General features: G+C 46.7%; 1 protein-coding gene across 1 annotated transcript in view; it reads left to right on the top strand.

Annotated features, from left to right (window-relative positions):
• Positions 1-19,515, top strand: part of Tmem260 (transmembrane protein 260) — a 64,404-nt gene extending 44,889 nt beyond the window's left edge. The window contains exons 11-16 of the mRNA XM_032917414.1: positions 4,761-4,932; positions 8,501-8,649; positions 11,392-11,568; positions 13,606-13,659; positions 16,210-16,300; positions 19,102-19,515. Of these exons, the coding sequence (XP_032773305.1) occupies positions 4,761-4,932; positions 8,501-8,649; positions 11,392-11,568; positions 13,606-13,659; positions 16,210-16,300; positions 19,102-19,356 (898 nt within the window). The 3' untranslated portion in view covers positions 19,357-19,515. The remainder of the gene's footprint in view (positions 1-4,760; positions 4,933-8,500; positions 8,650-11,391; positions 11,569-13,605; positions 13,660-16,209; positions 16,301-19,101) is intronic.
• Positions 19,516-19,977: the final 462 nt, after the last annotated feature.

The following is a 19,977-nucleotide window of genomic DNA, read 5'->3' as shown; positions in this document are numbered from 1 at the left end:
CAAGAGTATAAAGATCAGTCTCCACATAACTGTGGCTTCTGTAATTTTTCTTGGTATTGATGTCTAGTTTTATTATACTGTGGTCTTACAGCTATCAGAGGGTTTTGTTATTTTGTATTTGGGATCTGGTTGTATTTTGTGTTAGTACTTGATTTTATGGCCTAGAATGTCATCTGTTTTGGAGAAGGTTCCATGAGTTGCTGAAATGACTATGCATTCTGATTTTGTTGCACATGTACATGTTAAGTCCATTTGACCTGTGGCATAGTTTATTACCTGCGACATTTCTTTGTTGGTTTTGTTTGGATGCTTTTGTTTGGATAGCAGTGGAACACTGAAATCATCTTCTGTCATTGTCTCAGGACTTTTATGTCCACTAAGGCTTGTTTTGAAATCGAGACCTTTCCCCACCATATGATGCATATGTGTTTACAGTTGTTTCATCTTGATGAATTCCTCTTTGTTTCAAACAGGATTTCGCTCTGTAGCCTGGCTGTCCTGGAACTCACTTTGCAGACTGGTGTGGCCTTGAACTCAGTGATCTGCCTGCCTCCACCTCCACACTGTTAGGATTAAAGGTGAGGCCACCACATGGGCTTTTTCCATCAGTTTTAAAGGACACCTCTGCTGTACGTGGCATTCTTGCTTGGCAATTACTTACTTTAGGAGCTTGAATGATATCTTTCCATGGTTTCCTGGCTTTGAGGGTTATTGATGAAAGAGCCAATGTTAGCCTCATGGCTCTACTGTTATGGATGAGTTGGTGTGTTCCCTCTACAGCTTTTGTCATTGTTTCTTTAAGTTTTGACATCTTGCCTATTCAAATATGGCTCTGAGAGGTCCTTCTGTGGTCATGTGTATATGGCTTCTAACGCGTCTTGTGTTTGAATGTCCACTTCTTTCTCTAGCTTTAGGTAATGCCCTGCTATCATGTCATCCGATAGGTTTCTGTGCCTTCAGCGTTTCTTACGTGTCCTCCTGCTCCTTGCCTGTGGGTTCCTGGATGTGGCCTCTTGATTGTATTCCAGAGATCATGGATAGTGTGGTCACTTCTGCTTGTTTTTTCCTTATTAGCATTTGAATGCTGTAGTTCATCAACCTTGAGCTCCGTCTCCCTTGGTCCTTCTTTAGCTTGGGCAAATCTACTAGTGATGGTTTCCACTGTGCTCTGTTTGATTCGTTGAGGGTTTCTCTTCCAACCTTTCCACTTCCTTCCTTCCCCCACCTCCAAAATCTCCAGTTTTCTTCCACGTTGCTCATTTTCTCATCCGTTTTGCTTACCTTCCCTCTGGGCTGCTGGCCCCCGCTCTAGGTTGTGGATTAAATTCTGCTTGTTGACATCTTCTTTTATCTCATCGTTACCAGAACACTTTTGAAATCTTTACCTGGCACTCCTCCTATCTCAGTATCTTTGAGTTTAGTGATGGCGGGATTATGATCTTCTGTGGGGGCCATGTTGTTTCTTGAATGTCTGCAATGAATTTATGTAGCTATTGGTTTGGATGTCTCTTCTGGATTTGGGGGAGGATCTTACTGAGACGCTTAACTCTTCCAGTGAGGAGGCAACAAAGCGCTGTGGCAGTGATATCATCAAATCATTTAAATACATCAAGTCCACTACAGCATCGCCAGTGACCACAGACCTGACGATGACCACACCATGGCGGAGGGATAATAAAGTGAGCAATTATAGAGAAAGTGTGGAAACGGCAAAGGAAGGAACCAAGAAGAGAGAAGGAATGGGTGCCAGGTTAGAAAGATAGAGGGAGGAAGAAGGAAGGGAGTGGGGAGGACGCAGCAGCAAAGGACCTTGGGTAGTGAAGAGGCTCAGGACAGAAATTAGGCAGCTGCGAGAAGAGGTAAAGCAGAAAGAGATGAAAGAGGGAGCTTTAACAGCTCTGATGTCAACAGAGGGAGAGAGAGTGGAGGTAAAGAATAAACGCAGAAAGTGCGTTGCTGCCCATGAGAAAATGTGTAGACAAAAGTGTGTGAGCGTTTGAGGGGGATGACAAATGAAAACTTTGATTTCTAAACCGTTTCTTTGAGAAGGCTTTAGTCATATTGCATCTTCTTTCTCTTTGGGAGGTGACATGCACATGCACAGGGTAACTTGAGGGAGCTGGTTCTCTCCTGCCATCATTTCTCACGGTACCAGGGGTCAGACTCAGGTCATCAGGCTTGGCAGCAAGCCCTTTACCCTCTGCCGTCTCAGCAGACCACTAAACATATTTGAAGTACAATTCCTACTAAATATGTGGGAATAAAGAGAGCCACGTGGGATGGGGGATGAGGTGTTACGTCAGTTCTCGTGGGGATCCTTGAGAATTGGAGACTCCTGCTTACGCGTAGGAGCGGGGTGGTTTGAACTCATAGACTCCCGTGTTTCCTTGTTTGTGCTGTTGAGGAGTCTGTACTGAACAGGTCCAGTGTCCACCAGAGCGTTCTTCACAGCAGCCATCTTCCTTCTTTATGTGTCAGGGCCCTCTGCTGGCCACACTTGGCTTTGCAGCCTGTGTGCTAGGAAGTCTCTGACCCTGAGACTCCCCAGATCACGCTCTCTGGAGGCAGGAGTGTCTCCCTTGTGTCTTGGCAGTGTGGGAGGCAGCCACAGTGCTGACAGGAACGTGGGCAGAGAGCCTACCTTCCTACTTCCACAGTCTCCTCAGCGTCTCCCTGTTGATGGGTACAGCTGTATCATGCACATCCCTGGAACCTGAGTTCTCAGGCTCTGCAGCATGGACAGAGACAGGTAGCTCCAGATTCTAACCCCGACAGTCTCAGACTTAGAGCTGTCCAACGCCAGGGTAATTCTGCTGGGGGATTCTATCCCTGACACACGCACACTCCCTCCTTCCCTCCCTCCCTCCCTCCCTCCCTCCCTCCCTCCTTCCTTCCCTCCCTGTTTTCCTCCTACCCTTGCCCTTGTCAGTTCGCAGCCTGAGCCTCCTGCCACTTACCCCGTCTGTTTGCAGTGTCTGTCTGTCCTTCCACCTCTCCACAACTGCCTCTCTCAGCCTTCCCTCACCCACAGGCTGTGGCTGGCCAAATTGAGGCTCCTGGCCTATGGCTGTTCTGTGACCTCTGCTCACAGGGTAGCTCAGATATTTAAGAAAGGTTTCTCTGTCAAGACAGTGCCCAGCCACACGTTTGAGTCAAACAGAATGACAACATGGGGTTTCTCTTCTTAGCTGCTGGAGTAATACTGTCTCACAAAACCCCGCACCAGGAGGGCTGTGGGCTTTCTAGAGGGTAGACCGCCCAGATTATCCCTGGCACTCTCTAGGCCAGTCCCAGGTCAGGTACTTTTTTACTTTCTCTGTTTTTCTCTTTGGGATAAGATCTTGTGAGAAGAGCTGTCCATCCCACGTGGTCCCAGGGAAAGGTCTCTAAACTGCTTGTCCTCCAGCCTTACCCAGCCCGGTCCCAGTCCTTCATGTCCATCCTCTGGCTCAGGTCTCTGAGGGATGTCCAGTCTCGGCGCTAGTGATAACACTGTAGAGGCCAGGCGGTTTGTCCATTATGTTAGGTTGGTTTTTGTCTTTTCTTTTCTTTGCCCCCAGAGAATGGAAGGAATCGCGACTTGCCTGGTGGCAAGATGTTAGTTATCATGAGCAAAGTAGGAAGCCATCCTTGCTGTATGGAGTGCAAGGACAAGGGTGGTGGCAAGATGTTAGTTATCATGAGCAAAGTAGGAAGCCATCCTTGCTGTATGGAGTGCAAGGACAAGGGTGGTACTGGGTTCTAGAAGGGCTCCTCTGTTTGTGACACCAACTTATTAGTTGAACTCAGCCCCTCCTTGGCCCAGCAGATGGATGGACAGAAAAACAAGGAATTACAGGAAATGCCATCAGCTGGTTTTGTTTTGTTGTTTTGGTGCTTTTCCTCTAGGTCTTTTCTTCCTTCATTATCCTCCAAACTCGTTCCCCTTTTCTCTGACATCAGAAAGCCCACTTCATCTTGAGCTTTGCTGCCCATTCTTTGAGTTAGCATTGGCATCAGCAGACAGCTGCCAGGAAGTGGACAGCTCAGCACCTGCACCTCACTTCCTTCTCAGTGGTCTCATCCCCCCCCCCACAACGTGAGGCCCTGAACCCCAGGGATCAGGGATCAGAAAGCCTGAGGTGGGGAGAGGTGGTGGGAAGGCTTCACCCTGCACACGCCCTAGTCACACAAATGCTATATAAATTCTTGTCAGAAGTCAGCAGAATTCCTCTTGTATTTCTGACTAGGTCTTTGCTAAAAAATGGAATTAAGGTGAAATTGCCTTAATTCTACAGAGTCAGAAACTACTCTTGTTAGCTGAAATTGGATTGCTTAGGGTGGAGAATTACACGTGAGAACAGACTTTGCTTTTCATGGGCATGATTATAAATTGATAGAATTCATACAGTGGGTTTTCCTTCTCTAGTTTCAGTTAGCAGCCTTGAAAGAAGCTGGGCGAACGCTAGGCGGGCATGGTGGCAAACACCTTTACTCAGGAAGCAGAGGCAGGCAGATCTCTGCGTTCAGGCAGCCTGGTCCACAGAGAGTGAGTTCCGGGACAATCAGAGCTGTATGGAGAAACCCTGTCTCAAACAAACAGACAGACAGACAGACAGACAGACAGACAGACAAACGGCTGAGCTCATAGTCTGCTCTGCTGAAGTGTGTGTGCCTTCTCAGAGCCGCTAATGGGAAACTCTGAAGTGTGAGTGTACGTGCAAAGAGTGAGAGGAAAGCAAGACTTCTGTTTTAATTAGCCAAAAATCTTTTTTATTTAGCATTTGTGACCAAAGAACCAATAACGTGATTGATCAGTTTGCACGAAATCTTCTGAACTCCATGCCTCCCGATGCTATCATCCTACTGAGAGGAGACCTTCCGGGGAACGCGCTCCGTTACTTGCATTACTGCGAGGGATTGAGACCAGATGTTTCTTTGGTGGATCAAGAAGTAAGTATATGAAAAATGTCCTCGGCACATAGCCATGTTTAACCACATCATCCATGATGGCTTATGCCTGTGACTTGAGTCTAAGACTTTGAAACCACTCTAGGCAAACAGTATGATGCCATGTAAAATGATGTTTGAACAGACATCATTTTAATGTAGTTGAGGTTCTTGTCATAATCATTCCAAGGAAGTTGGTTTTTGCTTTTAGCAGGGTCTCACGGTGTAGAGCAAGTAGCCATACTTCCCTTGGCCTCACATGCGCAAGGGTTTCCACTGTGTACCACTAGCCATAAAAGTCTTAGAATAGATAGATCACAGACCTGTTTATTTTCAGTTGACTTATAACTTGCTCTTCATTTAAATGATTTTATCAATGTTTCCTTCATCTTGGAGTCAAGTGATGCAGTTAAAAGACCTACTGGATCTTTATGTTTAGCCATTTCACCCAGCAGAAAGCATTGCACCTGGCCTACCTATGAAAATTAGATTCGTTGAATGTTTAAAAAAGCGGGCAAATAAATGTTTCACTTAGATTAGAAATGATCGGTTCTAATACTGCGATAGAACTTTTCTGTAAAGTATTGATTCTATGACAGAAGTCTGTGTAGAGGTGTCTGTAAAAGCTCACATCTAGAGCGGATGATGGTTCAGTCGTTAAGTCCATTACTAGCTGCCCCTCCAAAGGACTCAGCTTGGATTCTCAGCACCCACATGGCAGCTCACAACCGTCTAATGCAGTACCCGCTTCTGGCTTCTATAAGCACCAGGCATGTACGTGATCTAGACACACGTGCAGACCAAACACCTGTATATATAGTGTTAAGCTTTAAAAAGTGATTACTTTTTTTTAAAGTGCTATTAAGACAGTTTTCCTGGACTGGAAATGTAGCAGTACTACATAAATTTGGGAATGGAAGTGCACTCCTGTAATCCAGCACTTAGGAGGAAACACTGGAAGATCTGAAGTTAAAAGTCATCCTTAGCTATTTAGGAGGTCAAAGTCAGCCTCATGTACGCAAGACTCTGTCTCAAAAGACAGAAACGAATTACAAAACAGAGCAAATATCTGAAAGTATAAAACTATAGTTAATTATAAGAGTGATTATTTTAATCATAAATGCAAAACTAGGACAAATCCAGTTTTCAGGTAGTCTCTAGGGAGAAGAGAAGCTGGATCGTGAAGGAGTAGAGTGACTAGTCGGGGTGAGTGAGCCATCCCACTCACTTGAGAAGTGATGGGAATCCTCAGGAACCTAGGCTCGCAGATGCCCTGTGTGGGGATTTTGCACATCACATGTCTAAGCGGTTTGTGAGCTGTACATTCTGACAAGCATGGACTCAGTTCAGCTCCTCAGAATGAGATGCTACACGGGTGACTTGGTACGCAGTACAGTTGTAAACACTGCTTGAAGCAGCAGCAGCTGCGGTTGGAAACCATGGATCTCAAAGTCAGCATTACACTCTGATTCTGTCACCTCTCGGATGTGTGATAGGACATTCTTCCTCTGGGAACCTCTGTTTGCTTAGTCACAGAGGGAAAGAGGCTTTTGCCTACCTAAAACAGAACGCACAACTGAGAGCAGTTTAACCTGTGACATAAACTTTGATGTCACAAGGTGATCCAGAGAGGAGGTTTCAGGACTGATGATGCAAACAGTTGGATGATGTCAGCGGTGTTATAGTTTGCTTTCTGTCACTGTGATAGAACACTGACTAAAAGAACTCAAGAAAGGGTTTGTTTCATTCATATGTTATCTATCATCCCATCACGTCGAGGGAAGCCAAGGCACAAGCTTAAGGCAGGAACCGAAGCAGAGAAAACAGAGGAACACAGCTTACTGGCTTGTCCCTTGGCTTGTTCAATCTGCTTTCTTTTACCACCTAGGACCACCTGGCCAGGGGCGGTACCACCCATAGTGGGTTGGCCCCTCCCACATCAATCGTTAATCAAGAACATATGCCACCGATGAGTTCAGTGCTGGCCTGATGGAAGGAGTCCCTCTTTGAGGTTCCCTCCTCCCACGTGAGTCTAGTTTGTGTCCAGTCGTCAGAAACTAACCAGCACAGGGCCTAGCTTCAAATCCTAGGTTCTAAAGCAAAGCAGGATGCCTCTCGCCCTGCTGCCTCGCTCTGGGTTGGGCGTAGCTTTTCAGAGCTCCTGCAGACCCAGCAGTTTGGTTCCTAAGCCCACTCCTAGACACTCAGGAGCAAAGGTGAGCAAGTCACTGTGCCTGGGCACATGGCTGGCCGAGAGCAGGCCACAGTCAGGAGATGTTTACAATGAAGAAGGTAGCAGCTACTGAATGGGTCATCAGTGGTTTCTGACAGAATCATAGTAAGGTTACGGTGAGAATTAACTGCAGAATATTAAGTTCATAACCTGCTGCTCAACTGATGTGAATAACCCCCAAGTACCGAAACCACTGGGAAATAAAATCTCCGAGTTGTACAATATATGCATTTAAAATTAACATCATTTGTTAATTAAATGACTCATTCAGGGTAAGTAAAGTATGAGCACAGTTGCTTAAATGATCATATTCAAAATGTAAGTAGGAGTCTTCGCTATGAAAATAGAGAATTAAGTCTATAATTAGCAATAGTGTTTTTCTTTCTGATAATTTATTTTAATGAAAAGACATATGAGTCTAGGTGTGGTGGCACATTCCTGTACGTACTCAGGATCAGAAGCAGGAGGCACAAGAGTTTGAAGCCATCTGGGCATGGTGGTGCAGGCCTTTGATCCCAGCATTCAGGAGGCAGAGGCAAGCAGATCTCTGTGAGTTCAAGGCCAGCCTGGTTTAAAAAGTGAGTTCTAGACCAGCCAGAGTAACATAGTGAGGCTCTGTTTCAAACAAAATAAAAGAGCTAGCCTAGGCTACATAACAGGACCCTGTCTCAAAAATAAAAACAAAAGATGTGGAAGGAATGTGGTTAATCGGGTACTACTAATAAATTCAGATTATTTAGCCAAAAAAGTTTTCAGCTTTGAGGCCTAGGTTTAAGTATATGATAGAGCTTCTCAAGGGCAGAGTTCTATGTCCATTATAAGTGATCAGTGATTAAAAGGACAAGAGTGTGGTAATGGTGCAGTTGTGTATTTTGTCTAGGTTATTTGGTCTGTCCATCAAAGACATTCCAACCACAGCTTAAACCAGTGGGACATGTTGTATGCTCTGCAGTGTGCTAGGGGCACAGAGATGAAATGACACAGTTTCTTCCCCTGGGAGCTTAGGCTAGGGAGGAGTCGGCCTAGAACTATACCTGAGGTAGGTACAGAGGCAGAGGCATGTGAGGGCTCCCGAGGGCTGTGTGTGCAGTGGTTCTAAAAATCAAGTTCAGTTCTCTAGGTCTAAGATTGGCGACCACCATCTGGAACTGGGTGGAGAGGTTGTGATGACGTCGTTGGCCGTGGTCATCTCCTAAGACATGGAAACTGCCTTATGGGTATTTCTTCCCAATTATTAACAAGTATAATCACAGTTTGGAGCCTTCCCATGGGTGTTGGTGAACCTGAGTCTTTGCAGCATTCGCTGAGGTGTGGCTCCTTGTGTGATCTTTCCGACAGATGATGACCTATGAGTGGTACTTACCCAAGGTGGCAAGGCATTTGCCAGGAGTGCACTTTCCTGGGGACCGGTGGAACCCTGTGGAAGGAGTGTTACCGAGTGGAATGGTCACATTCAATCTTTATCACTTTCTTGAAATGAATAAACAGTAAGCATCCTGTTCATATAATAGCTTTTCTCAACTCTGAAGCTTTTCTAAAATTGTTTCTGAAGCAGCTGTGTACCTCATCCACAAGACCAATTTTCTCCCTATCTCCCTGTCACCAGTAAGATTATCTTTGTAATTAAATTGAATATCTGTGCATAAATGAGGCCAGGCAGAAATAAATGGTATTGTTCTGGGGAAAAGAAAAATCAAGACAGATTAGCAAGAACAGCAAATAAGATCTTAGCACAATTCTGAGAAATTGGAGATGTGCCTGCCTACTTGAAATCATTGCAGGTGAATTGCAAGCAATTACAGGTTCCTCCTGATCGGCACTGTGGCCCCTTTCAAGCGTATGGCATTTTTTTTCCCAGGAATAATCACTATATAAAAATAGCTTAAGCATTTTTATAAAGGATAAAACATTTTTATAAATAAGAAAAACACCTCCAGTGTATGCTAGCTGAGGACAAAATAAGAGAACTGTGAATCCTCTACTTGAGAACGTAAAATGATTTGGAGGTAAGGTCAGGATTGTGCTAAGGCCTGAGCATCGATTGCTTCTGTCTGAGATGCGTGGGACTGGCCAGGCCTTGAAACAGAAGCATTTATTTCATGTTCTGGCTGTTTGTTTCTTTGTTTTCTTGTGAAGAGGACTTGAGAAAATTTTTATAAATCCATTGTCCTTCTATCCCTTGGTAAAGCCACAATAATGCAGTTTTCAGTGGCTCACAAAGTGCTAGAAAGGGAGCAGGGGTGGGGCCTTGAGTGCCATGGAGGCTTTCTCACTTCAAGCGAGCAATGGTTCAGGCAACAGCCACCGTAGCCACCCAGGCCACTGGTTTCTGGGTCCCGTGACTCACAGACTCACAGGGTGAATTTCACAGATAATGGAGAGGTTGTGTTTTGTTATAGGTAAGGGCTTACGAGAAAGGAAGTAAGCTCAGGTGTATATGGCAAGCGTGATCCCAGGCGAGGGCTTCCACCGAGTGCCCTGCTCTAGAGGTCGATACATGTTTATCAGGTTGAGGCTCTGTGTGGGTGACCTGGTCAGTCCAGCTGTCCCCACCACACAAGGTGTTCATTTTCTTCCCATCCTGGTTTTGACCTGGAGTTAGGGCACACCTAAGGGGTCTGACTCCTCGCAGCTTCTGGGAAGCTATTCTCATTAGATTGCTATGCCAACGGAGGAGGATTTAAACAAACCAGAACGCACACCAGTACCCTTAAATATTTCTAGTCTTTTTGTCCTTCGGCCAGCAAAACCAAGGACTTTTTTTTGGCTTACTTTTGACCCCACATCCCTGCCTGGCCAGTTTTCATTACTCAGAGTCTGTCCAAGTCCTAGGGAGTGTGGTTTGCACTTTGGCCAAGTGTGTAAGCCCCACTTGGAGCCAGAGCTCCATGGCACAGGTGGCTCAGTCACCCCAGTATTTTCCAGTTCCCTGGGGCCGACTTTCTTGGTACTTTGGGCCAGAAAGCTTTCATCTTCTGCCATGTCCTCCCTCCCTCCCTCCCTCCCTCCCTGCCTGTCTTCCTTCCTTCCTTCCTTCCTGAGACTCTGTCTATATCAGGCATCACACTGAGCTCATACTGCTCCCGGAACTCAGGATTTGGGGCTCCTAACCAACCACAACTACCATCACCACACTGCTGCACCCACAACTTCTGGGGCTTCGCTCCCATGCCTGAGGACGTGGGGCCATGGCTAATCATCCATCCTCGGGGCCCTTTTCTTACTTCTTGGGCTTGAAAACTGGGAGCTGCCTTTGTCCTGTTTCAGTGCTGGAAGGAGAGGGGATGGAGCCCTGCTGATGTGGATCTGGGTTCTTTCTGGGGCCTTCTCATCAGGGCCCTCTGATGGCTGCTGCAGGCTTCCTCCCAGAGCCTGGCCCATTGCAGCTGAATGTAACTGTGTCTTCCCCAGAGTGACCTGCTCCACCACAGCCCTAGGACACCAAGCAGATGGGAAGGCAGCAAGTTAAATAACTCCCTCAAGTCTTAGAGGCAGAAAGGGGTGAGGGGGAAGTAAGATCTCCACTCCCATTGTCTTCTTTCAAAGTTACCCAAGCCTTTTACTTTAAAATCTCCAAATACCAGGCTCCCTCCCACCCACGTTTTTTTTTTCTTCTTCCTCTTAACAACCACAAATTGGAAGAGAGCTATTGTTTAAGGCATTTCTGTTTCTAACTTTTGTAGGCTCTAAGGTTCCTAACAGTTATTCAAATCTGATTAATTTAATTCCAGCCAGTATTTATTATGTGTTAACCTCGTGCTGTGTGGCATTCAAAGTTAATGCAGGGAGTCTATCCTGGGGATGCTTCCAGGCTTCTTGGGGAGACTTACAAATGCAAATAATAAGCAGAGGACCGAGGAGAGAGACTGGGAAGCACAATGGCTGTGCTGACTGGGACCCATAACTACCTGTAAAGTAAGAAAGGTCGTCAAAGAAAGCATTGGTTCACCTGGACGCAGCACCACACCAGAGTTCCTGGTGACAAGGTCCTGTCTTAGGGTGAGGGCAGGAAGACCTTTCTTATCTGTTTCCAGTTTGTTCCTTCCTGTAGTGTTTCATTTTGTTTTTACAGTAAACACATTTCATGTACTCTACCTAGGGAAGATTTAAATAAACCAACGTATTCACAAATGGTGTATAAATAACCAAGGCGTACGACCTCCAAAACTACCTTCCGTGAACTAAAGGAATGTAACATTTAGAATTGTGTGCTTTTCTGTTTTGGGTAGAAAAGAAACATTTGTTTGCATAGGGATCCATGAAGGTGACCCAACCTGGAAAAAGGACTATTCACTTTGGCCGTGGGGATCTTGTGACAAGTTAGTGCCCTCAAAGATTGTATTCAACCCAGAGGAGTGGATTGAGCATACAAGAACCATCTACAATTGGACTGAGGAATACGGAAGGTAGGAGTGGCTACTGTGCTTTTACATAGATGTGGGTTCTCTGTGTCTATAGAGGAAAAGGGCTACATTCTGAGATATCCTTTTGTTGTTTTGGGTTTTTGAGGCAAATTTTCACTATGCAGGCTGACCTTGAACTCAGGATCCTCTGCCATCAGCCTCCCAAGTGCTGGGATTAAAGGCCTGACCCACCACATCTGGCTCTTGAGATGCCTCATAATTTTTTGGCTTTGTTTTTTAATCAATTATTTTCTGCCCACAACAGATCATAAAGCATGATCAGAAGGAGAAGGTCTCTCTCTCTCTCTCTCTCTCTCTCTCTCTCTCTTCCTGCTGTCTAGGGAATCTGAGGGAAGATGATGAGTGGGCTCCCTAAGTCTGATGCATGGGCTCCCTAAGTCTGATGCATGGGCTCCCTAAGTCTGATGCATGGGCTCCCTAAGTCTGATGCATGGGCTCCCTAAGTCTGATGCATGGGCTCCCTAAGTCTGATGCATGGGCTCCCTAAGTCTGATGCATGGGCTAGGTCTGATGCATGGGCTCCCTAAGTCTGATGCATGGGCTCCCTAAGTCTGATGCATGGGCTCCCTAAGTCTGATGCATGGGCTCCCTAAGTCTGATGCATGGCACCTTCTGCTTTCAGGCCATGACGCCACATGGCCCAGCAGCCTGGACTTTATCACCCTCCACGGGGATGGGGACTCAGGAGCTGTGGTTGAGCTTTACAGGGACCTCTTCTGGCAATTTCCACAAGTGTGAACTTGCCATGTTCCTGCTTCAAGAGTACAGATATGAGTTTAGCATGTAGCTCAGTGGGGCAGCACTTCCCTAGCATGAGGTTAGAATGGCTTGGTTACTCAGTCTCCAGTACAAAAGTAGAGAGACAGACAGTTTCTGTAAGGAAGGCTGACTCTGAGAACCTTTTCCATGGTTTTTTGTCATCAACCTTGTTATATTGCTTAGGGCATTATTAATTTCTTCTTAAACATTTCTATATAAAGTTTATCTTAAACTATGTAGAAAATAAGTCCATGGAAACAAATCTCCCCTGTTAACTGATTTTTTTTTTTTTTAATTATGTGTTATGGGCCGGGTTAAGAGTCTGCACCACTCTTGCAGAGGACCCAGCTCTGGTTCCCAGAGCCCACTGTGGTGTAAGTCTAGTTCCAGGGGGTCCAACGTCCTCCTGTGGCCTCCACAGCCACCTGCCTTCATATGTACATACCCACACACACAAGTAAATAGAAATGTTTTATGTTACTGGATTATTTAACAATAAATAGCAAGAAGAAAGATGTTGTTAATAGGTGAGACAATGAGAGACAGCACCACATCATTGAGTAACAGCAAGAGCTTGGAAACCCACTTTGATTCGTAAGAAAAGTAAATTACAACCAGCTGGCTGTGGTGGTGCATGCCTAAAATCCCAGCACCCAGGAGGCAAAGTCAGGATCGTGAGTTCAAGACCACCCTGATCTACATAGTGAGAACCTTTCTCAAAAAAAAGTTTAAAATTACATTTTCTTCAGAAAGCCATGAAGATTGCGCGCGCACACACACACACACACACACACACACACACACACACACACACACACACACACACAGAGAGAGAGAGAGAGAGAGTTCCTTAGCACCATTCTCCCTAAACAGATACAGAAATTTTAATTATAAATTTCTTAATTTTTATTATACATTTTTAATTATACAACTCTGGCTAGCAGTTGTTTGGCTGGAATTCTTCAATAAGCCCATGGCCCAGCAGGGGTTAAGGAAGTCTCTCTTCACCCTGGCTCTTGGCTGTGTCCTAGTGAGTCCTGTGCCTCAGGGATAACTGCCCATTGCCTGCATCCCCTCTCTTCTCTTTTGTCCTCTGCCCCCTTGAGGCATCCACTAAAATGCAAAGCTGTGGTGTGATTACTATCAGCACCCCAGAGCCAGCCCGCTCCAGTGGCCTCATAAGATTGTAAAGCAGGCATTATGGGTTCATACTGTAATGTAACCAACTGAAGGATACTGGTTTGGTTTTTGTAACTACAGATTTGATCCATCTTCTTGGGAATCCGTGGCCAACGAGGAGATGTGGCAAGCAAGGTGAGCGATCTACATTTTATTATCTGCAGCCTGTTTTTAATATGGTCAAGAAATAGCCCATCGTACTCTTCACTCTGTGGATGAGTGGTATAAAAATAACTTCAGAACAGATATGTGTTCAAGACGTGTATTATTATGTGTGTGTAATACATAATAACATTAATAATCTTCATAATAACCTGTGAAGCTCTGTTCTCTCCATTTTATAAAAGAAGGAGGCAGACAGATTTCCAAGGGCATTTAATGACAGCGATGGAGTCCAACTCGCAGTGCAACCCTGAGGTGCTCCTGACTCCTGTGCTTCTGTGCTGTAATTAGGCATTGCAGCCAAGGCTCCACTCTGCTATGCCAGTTTGTCATTAAAGCACTCGGCTAATACCAGGGCCAGAAGCTACACACCACGCATGTGACACAGTCCCTGCCCTCATGGAGCTGTTGGTCATAGCAGACCACATGAAAAGACATCACCCCTACTGGGACTGCTCATAGAGAGACACTCTGTTCCAGATGGGTCGCTCTTGGTGGCACTGCTGCTTTTCTTGGTCCCTGTCATTGTTTTTAAATAATCCACCAACGAGGGCCTGCCACATGGCTTAGAGGGCAAAGGCGCTTGCTGCCAAGCCTAATGACTTGAGCTTGATCCTTGGAACCCACAGGTTGGAATGAGAACCAACTTTTATAGCGGTTAAGAGCACTGGATGCCCTTCCAGAGGTCCTGAGTTCAATTCCCAGTAACTACATGGTGACTCACAACCATCTGTAATGGGATCCGATGCCCTCTTCTGGTGTGTCTGAAGACAGTGACAGTGTACTTATATATGTAAAATAAATAAATAAATCTTAAAAAAAAGAACTAAAAAGAAATTAAAATAAATAAAAGCAATACAAAGCAAACTTTGGTCAAAACATTAATATAAAAGTCTTAGGCAATACAGAATGGGGTCTCTCGTGCATTTGGAGTTCTTCCTTCTGCAAAAAATATTCCGATGCCCAATCTATGCCAGAGACTATGTTCTGAGAATAGAGTTAGGGTACAAAGCATTTATATATGTGTAAACATTTATTAAGAATTACCAAAAAATATAGCTCCTTGAGCCAGCAAGATGGCTTACCAGATAAAGGTGCCTTACCTCCGAGTGTGTCAGCCTGATGTGCCCCCCACATACACCCTAAATAAATAAATAAAACATAATAAAAATCTTCTTTTTAAAGAAAGAAGCATGGCTCCAATATAAAGGTCACAAAATAGCTGTAGTGCAGAGGGCTTTTTGAGAAGGTTAGAGAATGGCATAAAGTTGCCCATCGAGTTGTGGGGCAAATACTTGCACTGAGATCTGATCAGATTCTCAGCACAATTGTTCATTGTGCTTGAATCTGGGAGAGCGGAAAGACATCACGTAACAGAAGAAAGAGGGACATCATCCGAACAGTACTGATTTAATTGGTGTGCGGACACAGTTAGGACGATTGGGTGCTCACACTGCCCAGACACTGTTTTGAGGAACTGCTTGCTCGTGACGTGAGCCATGGGATGGGCACCTTCAGGGATGTACTGGGAAGCCTAGCAGTGCTCCCCGTCTCTGCTTTTCTGTAATGGGCATCTGCAGGGAACCACAGTGGTGAGATGAACCTTTCCCAAAAGCTTTAGTGTTGAGTGTGAGTCCCTCTGCGCCTTTAAGGCCTTTGGTGGTGAGCGTGAGTGCTGTGAGCCTGAGTGCGGTGAGCCTGACCTGTGAGCCTGTGCTGTGAGCCCGTGCTGTGAGCCTGAGTGTGTGAGCCCGAATGTGTGAGCCCGTGCTGGGAGCCTGTGCTGTGAGCCTGTGCTGTGAGCCTGTGCTGTGAGCCCGTGCCGTGAGCCCGTGCCGTGAGCCCGTGCCGTGAGCCTGTGCTGTGAGCCTGAGTGTGTGAGCCTGAGTGTGTGAGCCCGAGTGTGTGAGCCCGTGCTGGGAGCCTGTGCCGTGAGCCTGAGTGTGTGAGCCCGTGCTGGGAGCCTGAGTGTGTGAGCCCGTGCTGTGAGCCGTGCTGGGAGCCCGTGCCCGTGAGCCTGTGCCGTGAGCCTGTGCTGTGAGCCTGAGTGTGTGAGCCTGAGTGTGGGAGCCCGAGTGTGTGAGCCTGTGCTGGGAGCCTGTGCCGTGCGCCTGGGTGGGGGAGCCCGTGCTGGGAGCCTGAGTGTGTGAGCCTGTGCCGTGAGCCCGTGCTGGGAGCCTGAGTGTGTGAGCCTGTGCCGGGAGCCTGTGCCGGGAGCCTGTGCCGGGAGCCTGTGCCGTGAGCCCGTGCTGGGAGCCTGAGTGTGTGAGCCTGTGCCGGGAGCCTGTGCCGTGAGCCTGTGCCGTGAGCCCGTGCTGGGAGCCTGAGTGTGTGAGCCTGTGCCGGGAGCCTGTGCCGTGAGCCTGTGCCGGGAGCCCGTGCTGAGATCGTGATGTTTTGGATTACTGTTGGCTCAGATTAAATGTCCATGAATGTGAGAGAATGAAGAGTGCACACACACAAAAATATGTGTCCCTCCCCCATCTTGATGATTCTAATGAGGGTTCTTCCCCCTTCCCCCAGGATGAAGACTCCATTTTTCATCTTCAGCCTGGCGGAGTCTGCCGCAGTTCCTGCTGATGTGAAAGCACAACTGTACACCCACGCATATAAAGTACATTTCAGTTCTGTTGCAGGGCATGGACTGGGAGGCGGAAGTGCCTGGGGTGGAGGCAGGGCTTGCCACGGAATGTTCACCCTCTATGCGCCCAGGTTATCTTGAGCATTATAAAGCGGCACACATGGGGAAACCATTCAGTTTGTCATAAACAGTGTCAGGGTAAGTAGAATGACACCCTCGCCCCACAGTGCCTGGTCACTGTGCCACTGTGACAAAGGGCACAGTGTACATGTGGTTGAGCTAAAGGACTTGAGACCAAGCTTATCACGGAGTAACCCATTGGTCCACTGTGACCATAGGGGCCTTACAAAGGGAAACCAGGAGAGGTTTGGACATGGGATCCACTAGCCCTGCAGATGGAGGGAGGACTGTGAGTGACAGGTGCAGAAGGTTCTGGAAACTGGAAAGGGAAGGAATAGATTCCCCAGAGCTCCAGAGGAGTGAGGCCCTGCCAACCCTCAGCCTCTTCTCTCAGGCGCAGGACAGTGAACCTTTGTGGTTTTCAGCCAAAGAGTCTGTTGTTGTTTGTTACAGCATCAAGAGGAAGCTTACGTAATGGCTTTACTAGAGTTCTGCCATGTCACCTCATGCGAACCTGACGTTGATAGGCCGTGGCTGATAAAGGAGTCCTGAGGACAGATAAGCCACAGAAAGAGCCTTGTCTTCTGACTAGCCTTGGGGGCCATCGCACCTTCAGAAGACATCCTACAGCCTCCTCAGAAAAGGCGCACAGAGGAGAGCCGTGCAGTAGCACGTTTGACAGAGCTCTGGTTTCCTCTGGTTTTTAGCACTGGTCTGAGGTAGTCTGGCAGTACTAGCACTGGCCCCACCACGAGGTCAGCCAGTTTGCCATGTAGAAGCTTACATCCAGGTAAGGGCCCATACACACCAAGCCTGGCCCTGGCTACATGAGTAGCCAAGTTCCCTCTTGGTCAGCGCCGTGGTTCTATCAGCCAGTGCATTTGCTTGCTGCTGACGTAAAGCAGCATGGGTCCAGTCAGCAGGACTCACGTTGCTCCTACATTTGAACATTAACTCACTTTTATTCGTTCCTCACTCACGGCATTTGTTGAGCACCTACTCCGTGCTGCACAGTGTGTTAGGAACGGTCTTGTCCCTGATATCACAAAGGCGGCAGGCTTCAGAAAGGATGTTGAGCATGATCCACCCCTCCCTCACAGATGATGCTTACATGTGCTGACAGAGGTGCTATGGGACCTAAAAAACTGAGCCCGTGTGCTGGGAAGAGAGGTCACGAGGTGCCATGTTGGAATATCAGGATGAGCTAGCCAAATAGATAGTAGATCAAGAAAGGGAAGGAGGGAGGGTGGGCCACAGGAGATAATTACAGGAGCAAAGGCAGAGTCCTCCAGGGTACCCCACTCAAGAACAGTGAGGGATTCAATTTTTAAAGGCAGCCTGTAGAGTTCTGTCTAGCAGCTGAGAGGGTCAGAGTCTAGGCCCACTCCAGCCTAAATGTCAACTGTGAGTCTTCAATGTGCAGGAATAAAGGAAACTGTTCTGAAAGGAGCTTGGAGACTGGCGGGGTTATTAAATCCCCAAAGGGCAGTCACAGACGGTGGAGTTCTTGACAAGGGCACTGTCTCACAGTAGGCATTTATCTGGCTGCTGTGGGGGAGATAAGGAAGATGATCTAATTGGTCCATTTCAACTACCTGATATCATGAGCACAGCCCTAATTAAAGGACCACTGCTCGGGTCTATCCGGAGCGTCCACTGGAGCGCTCCTAGTTACCCAGTGCTAACTTGACAGTGAAACTCCTCAGGAAGGACGCATCTTGTTATCTTGTTTTATTTTGCAAACTAGCCTCCACTTAGCCCCTTGTTAAATATTAATGCATTCCCTCTGGAAAATTCAGTATCAAAAGTTCTAGACCCCTGGTGGGATAGCTCAGCTGCCAAAGCTGATGACCAGAGTTTGACCCTCAGAACCTATGTAATGGAAAGATAGAACTAACCCTCAAAGTTGTCCTCTGAACTCCATGTGTGCCCGGTGGTGCTCACACACCCTCATGGATGCGTGAGCACACACCCTCATGGATGCGTGAGCACACACACAATTTTTTTTTTTAATTTATTCTGCTTGCTTCTACTGCCTCTGCAATTGGGAAATCCACAGTTCTGAGTTTCTGTGAGCAAGGTTTTGGCTGTTAAGATGGTAAATTGTAGGCAAATCTGTAGGTAAATCTGTGGAGATTTTCAGTATTGCCCTTTCAGGGGATCTCTCCACTCTCCTATGCCTCCTACACTTGATAACAGTGGAATTGTTTGGATTGGATTGTTGCTAATACTCCTATTGTTTCATGTAGAGAAAAATCCACATAAATAATGCGAAATAGACGTTTAATTCCGCCAGGTTCATTTTTCTGCACTATCTACTAAAGAAAGCTGCTCCCCCGTGCCCCCTCCCCCAGCAGCTAAATTCAGAGGTTCAGCCACTCGGCCTGGGAGTAAACAGCTTGTCTCCAGTTAGAACTAACTCCTTTCCCAGAACAGCTTTCTGGAGGAAGAGCACGGTGTCCTGACAGTGAGTCTCGGGTCCTGCAGCATTCGAAGGCCCGGAAGCAGCTTCAGACGAAGCGCGTTTGCCTCCTGCGACTGCAGTAATTACGCAGCATCCCTGTGTTTTCTGCATGACCTGGCAGTGATTAGATTTTTACTGTAGGCTGGATTTTTTTTTCCCCTTGTGTTATTAATTCTTCTCTGTTTTCTGGTTTTGAAATGAGAAAATTCACCAAGATAACAATGGAACCCCAACATTTGCTGTCTTCTAGCTTTATAAAGAGATCGTGTACTTGCAAGAGGAACACCCAGTGAATTGGCACAAGAACTACGCCATCGCCTGTGAGCGGATGCTGCGCCTTCCAGGGACCGGCGAGGACCCTGAAGTCCTGCTGTCTGAAACCATCAGACATTTTCACCTCTATACTCAGAAAGCACAGAATGACCCCCAGCGAGCAAGCATCATGGCTGCTCTCAAGCATCTAAGACGAGAACTACGAAGTCTGAGAAATACTAGAGAGGTCTGAGCCAGCCAGGGGGTAGCTCTGCTTGCCGCTCCACTTCCAAAGTTTCTAGTCCAAGAGTTTTCCCCTCAAGTAAAGACGCAGCACCACAGAAGGGGAGACCTCAGCATCTCCTGGATAAAGCTATCACGTGCAGCAGAAAGAAAGTAATGGCTGAAATGCAGGCCTTATAAATCCTCTTTATCCTCTTTATCTCAAGTTGCCAAATTAGCATGTCCATGGGAAGCGTTCATAAGCATCTGCAGTCCTCACAGAGCGACTGACCGCAGGTTCTAGATGAGAAGGAACTGTCTCCACAGACCTAAACTGTTGGCCACCTTACTGGGATCCAAAGGTAAACTCTCAAGAAATGCTCATTGCAGACCAAAGCCATTTTCTATTTCCTGGAAGTAAGATCGTTTCTAAAAAACGATTCTTGCTATATACCTCATTACTGTTTCTTTTCTCTTTGTTAACTATAATTATCTTAGTCTTAAACTTTATACTACATACCAAGTATCTGACTTGTCTTAAACTTTGAGTTTGACCATCTTAGTTCTGTGGCCCCGAAAAGGAAAGCTGGTTTCACATTCACTCATTTCTGTTGCAGAAATGGGCAAAGTAAAGAGGCATTTTATACGTCCT

Source organism: Rattus rattus, chromosome 12 (assembly GCF_011064425.1).
Source record: "Rattus rattus isolate New Zealand chromosome 12, Rrattus_CSIRO_v1, whole genome shotgun sequence".
Taxonomy (NCBI): domain Eukaryota; kingdom Metazoa; phylum Chordata; class Mammalia; order Rodentia; family Muridae; genus Rattus; species Rattus rattus.
Note: the sequence above shows the minus strand (reverse complement) of the source record. Positions and strands in the feature narration are given on the sequence as shown.